The sequence below is a fragment of the Peromyscus maniculatus genome, chromosome 12 (assembly GCF_049852395.1).
Source record: "Peromyscus maniculatus bairdii isolate BWxNUB_F1_BW_parent chromosome 12, HU_Pman_BW_mat_3.1, whole genome shotgun sequence".
Taxonomy (NCBI): Eukaryota; Metazoa; Chordata; class Mammalia; order Rodentia; family Cricetidae; genus Peromyscus; species Peromyscus maniculatus.
This window is the reverse complement of record NC_134863.1, coordinates 78173427-78178120: the sequence shown is the minus strand read 5'-3', so window position 1 is coordinate 78178120 and position 4694 is coordinate 78173427. Positions and strand designations below refer to the sequence as shown.

The 4694-nt window shown below is 36.0% G+C and overlaps 1 protein-coding gene across 1 annotated transcript; it reads left to right on the top strand.

Annotated features, from left to right (window-relative positions):
* The first annotated feature begins 3998 nt into the window (after nt 1-3998).
* LOC121821642 (keratin-associated protein 19-9b) lies at nt 3999-4166 on the top strand. Its single transcript, XM_042258944.2, has one exon. The coding sequence runs from the start codon at nt 3999-4001 to the stop codon at nt 4164-4166; it is 168 nt and encodes a 55-aa protein (XP_042114878.2).
* Nucleotides 4167-4694: the final 528 nt, after the last annotated feature.

Below are 4694 nucleotides of genomic sequence, written 5' to 3'. Positions count from 1 at the left end.
CTTGTTAAGTGGGACTTATTTCCAACCTGAAAGCAGTAGATTTTTTACAGAGAGATAGAGATCTCAGTAACACAATTTGCTCATGCTCAGTTTGTCTTCACGCTTTTATGACTAAGCAGGTAACAGTCAGCTTTTCAAGTTTAATTCTACTTTTATTACAGGTTAATATATATATATATATATATATATATATATATACAGTTAATTGTAACCAACATTTAAGTGCCCTTTTCCCCAACTAAAGTGAGTATTATTAATTGTCTCTCATTTAAACCATAAATGGTATTCATTGAAAATGTTTTCTCTAGATGGCTGCCTCAAATGTAAAACTGTCTACTGACAAGAAGCTCCTGATTCTGGAATCATCTAATGTCTCTGGCGGCTTTTAGTTATTCAAGAAAATGACATCAAACACAATTTATTTTTCACAACATTAGTCACAGGAGTCTTCATTGATCTCCAGTGATATTTACTACCTTGCTACTAGCGTGTTTGTGATTGTGCCAATCTTAATTTAAAACTTAGTGAAGTGATGAATTGTACTTGAGGTGAGTATCATTGATGTAAGGCAAAACTAGAACTCTGGTAGCAATCACATAGCAATTATTTATATAGTGATAAACTAAATCAAAAAATACTTTAAATAGTAAAGCACCATGTATAGGAAGTAAATAATAATGTTTTAAACCTTACACAGCTTGTTTCAAAACATAATCTTGGCAAGAATTATTTAAAATGACTGGCTTGTAATGGATATGTAGAGAACGGTGACTAATTTTACACATTTACAAAGTTTTATGAACAGAATTTTTGTTACTTTTTTATTGGAGAAATTATTTTGGCCACTCCACGTAGTTAAAAGGATATTTATTAAATGGCGTAACTCACAAATTAAGTATTGGGTAGGTCGCAGGGTCTGGGGAAGGTGTAATGCAGTCTAGCGGTGTTCTCCGGAGCTCTGCACAGTCAATCTGCACCGGTCAGCGTTCCGGCACCGAGAGAGCGCCCAGAGCGAGCGCTGGCCCATCCAGCTCTCCGGTCCCCAGGCGCCTCCCCTCGCCCCGCCTCGTAGGCGTGACAGTTGCCAGAGTCTCAATGGGGGTTGGAACTTCCAGAACCAAGCTGGGATGGCTACCCACTACACTTTTTTGGTAAGGCTTCTAAACATTAAGGCATATATAGAAAGAGAATTTATATAGAAGCAGTCTTTACATGCACCTTGCTTATATGTAAGGAATTAAACAATCTAGAGAAGTGGCAGAGCAAAGAAAAGGTAGCATGTGTATGTATTGTTATGCAAAACAAAACAGAAAGCAATAAGCTCAAGAGAAATATAGACAAGTTTCTGAGTTAATTTTGAATTACCATACTGAACAGTATATAGATCTAATTAAACAATACAATGTATGCTAAATACTCATGCTGTCAAACTACCTTCTAAGCACTTATGTTTATGCCCCTAGATATGTGTTAGTCTCAACTTTGGTCAGAAATGCGTCTTTTCCCAGTGGGAAATGCTTAATGCAGAGACTCATAATAGAGTGCCAAGTGTAAGTAATTGTGAGTGCTCAGCAACAAAAGAATCATGTTTAACACCCTCTTCCCACACAAGGCTCAGGGACACCAAGGAAGGGTGTGCTTATAGGCCTTAGGATCTGAAAAACGAGGAGGAGAGCAGAGGAATGATAACTTCTGAACATGGCTCTTGCAATTATCAACTCACAGCACCATGGTTCTATCACGGATGGAGAGGAGCCTCTGAGTTCCCACCTTTGGCAGAGGAGAAAGTGCGGTTGGACGGAGGAAGAGTCACTCTCCTTTGAAACAAGACTGGTAGCGGGTGGCTTATTCTTTATTGCATGAGCAATACACATAATACAGCACTAATTGGACTCTTAGGGTCATAAACAACAGTAAAAAATGGAGGACATGAAGTTATGAGGGGATCAGGGTAGGGACACTGTAGGAAGTTGGGGGAGGCAATGATGAATGAACATGATCAAAATTTAAAAGATAAAATATTTTAAAACAACATTTTAATATGTACTATGAGAAATTATAAACACTGTTATATGAAGATAAAATATACTTGAAAGAAAATCGTTGGAAAGCAACAAAATGATACTGAAGAAATCCTGATATTTTTCCACAGAAATGTCTAGCTAACATTTATGAATACCATAATGCTTGGTATAGAAAGTAAGTGAATTTTGAAGGTGTAACATTAACTGCATCCAGATGGCAGTAAATAATTTCATGAAGTAAAAAGACAGGGTACAAACTAATAACAAAATTGTAGTTCATTATTAGAGACAAATGTAGGCAGTCATGTGATGAATGAGCCAAACATGGTAGTTGAAAGTATGGTTGTGTGTTATAATGGCTTATGACCAAGGTGGGCCACATATTATAGTCTATACATTTATCTAGTTGGTGAAATCATTAAGTGAAGTAAGATTGAGTATGAGAGGAATGTATGGAGGTATGAATATTTTCACACCATTCTAGGACAGGAAGTTATTTAAGACTTCCATGTGCTCCTCTCACATCCATCATTTTTCTGTCCAAAAGTCTGTAACAGCACTTTTACATTGATATGATTATTATAATTAATGTCAGTCTTAATAATGGTAATCTATTTTAAAACTCTTCTGTGGGGAAAATTGCTTTGTATATTTTTTTTCTCTTATAGGCCACTTTGAAAATGTTAATGATATTTTTGCAAAGAAATTTTAACATTCAGTGAATAGGTTGCTTCTAAAATGTGTCACAATAAGAACAAAATTGCAGCTCCATTTCTTGTTTATATGCCAGCTTGTCTAACTAGTTTAAAACAGTAAACAACAAAAGTCTAATTCTGAATGAGTCAGTGTGGATTTACACGTATAACAGTTTGTGGCTGGTGTTCGTGTACTAGAATGCAGAAAGGAGGCGCTATAGAGGGAAGGGATGAGACATTTCAAATGGAAGATAGAATAATACTTATGGACCAATTAGAGAGAACTCATTAAAGAATGGCTGTATCACATAAACCATTTCATAAAGACACTTGAAAACTGAGCTTGGATCTGTTACTCTGTTTGTGGACATGATGCGTCCAAGTTCATCATAAAAAATGATGGACATCTCAGCTGTTTCCAGCTTCTGACTGTTATGAATAGAGTCGCAATATATATGGATGAGCAAGTATCTCTTTTGTAAGGTGTAGAGTCCTTTGGGTATATGCGAAAGAGTGTAGCTACATATATGATAAATATTGTTTCTTTGTTCCTTTCTTTCTAGTTTGTCTGTTTTTATTTTTGTTTTTTGCTGCTTTTCTTTTGATTTTTTTAAGAAGTGAGGAGAAATTCAGTATGTAGTGAGGTGGGAGGATCTGGAAGGAGTGGAGGTGGAGAAAATATAATCGAAGTACATTGCATAAAAATTTAAATAAAAAGCTTAACATTGATATGGAAACATAATAGTAAAGCTTAGTACTATTCTCACGCTCTTCTTAAAAAATCTATTCTCTCATGACTTTAAATTAAATGCACTCATTTATGGTTATTTTATAATGTTCAGCGTTATCTGTTAAGTCAAGAAAGAAGGCCATCTTCAAGAAGAATCTAACCAGATGGAGATAACACAACAATGATAACAGTCCAGGATCTCTGAACTAAAGGAGCTTGATATCCAATACTAATGAGCTTGATATCCAATAAAATCTCAGAGCATGATCTGACAGACTGTTCAGCAAATGAGCCTAATTTTGAGGGTAAAAATAAAACATGGTTCAAAGGAATACTGTCTTCATTTATCTTGGAAATATGTTAAATATGTAGAATATGGCTTGATGATGTTGTTTCTCAGCAAAGGTGTATTTTCAAAGAGAAGGTTATCCCTTTGTTGTGGTTTATCATACCTGCACAGGAACACTATAAAAACCCGAGCACAGAAGTGGCATTCATTCTCCAGAAACTCACCTTCAACAGCACATCAAGTCCTAAATCTCAAACACAATGAGCTACTACTACGGCAACTACTATGGTGGCCTTGGCTATGGCATTGGTGGCTTTGGTGGCCTGGGCTATGGCTATGGTTCCAGCTATGGTCTTGGGGGCTATGGTGGCTATGGATACTTCCGTCCCTCTTTCTATGGCAGATACTGGTCCTCAGGATTTTACTGATTTTACTGGTCCTCAGATTTTGCAATAATCTACTAATCCTATGCAGAATCAATTACTTAGGATGCCTACTATTACCCTACTGTGCTGAAGACTTCTCCTTTGTTCATTTTATGATATTTCTCAGTATGTTACCTTAATAAACGTCTATTGTGAGCATTGTACATATTGTCTCATTGATGCTTTTCTGATTAAACATTCATTCAAAATTTTGGCATATTGTATAAAATATTTCTTTGTAATATGTTTCTTCCATTGTGAGTATACTATTTTATATTTGAGCTTATATAACTCTGTCTAGTAGTTCCCTCTTTCCATCTCATAAATGTTTAGCGCTCTCTCTCTCTCTCTCTCTCTCTCTCTCTCTCTCTCTCTTTATCTCTCTCTCTCTCTCTCTCTCTCTCTCTCTCACACACACACACACACACACACACACTTGGTATTCTGAAAAACAAAACAAAATATGCTTAGACATCATTAATTCCTATGGATGCCTGAGCACTTGATCTACATAACTATTGTGCTCATGTA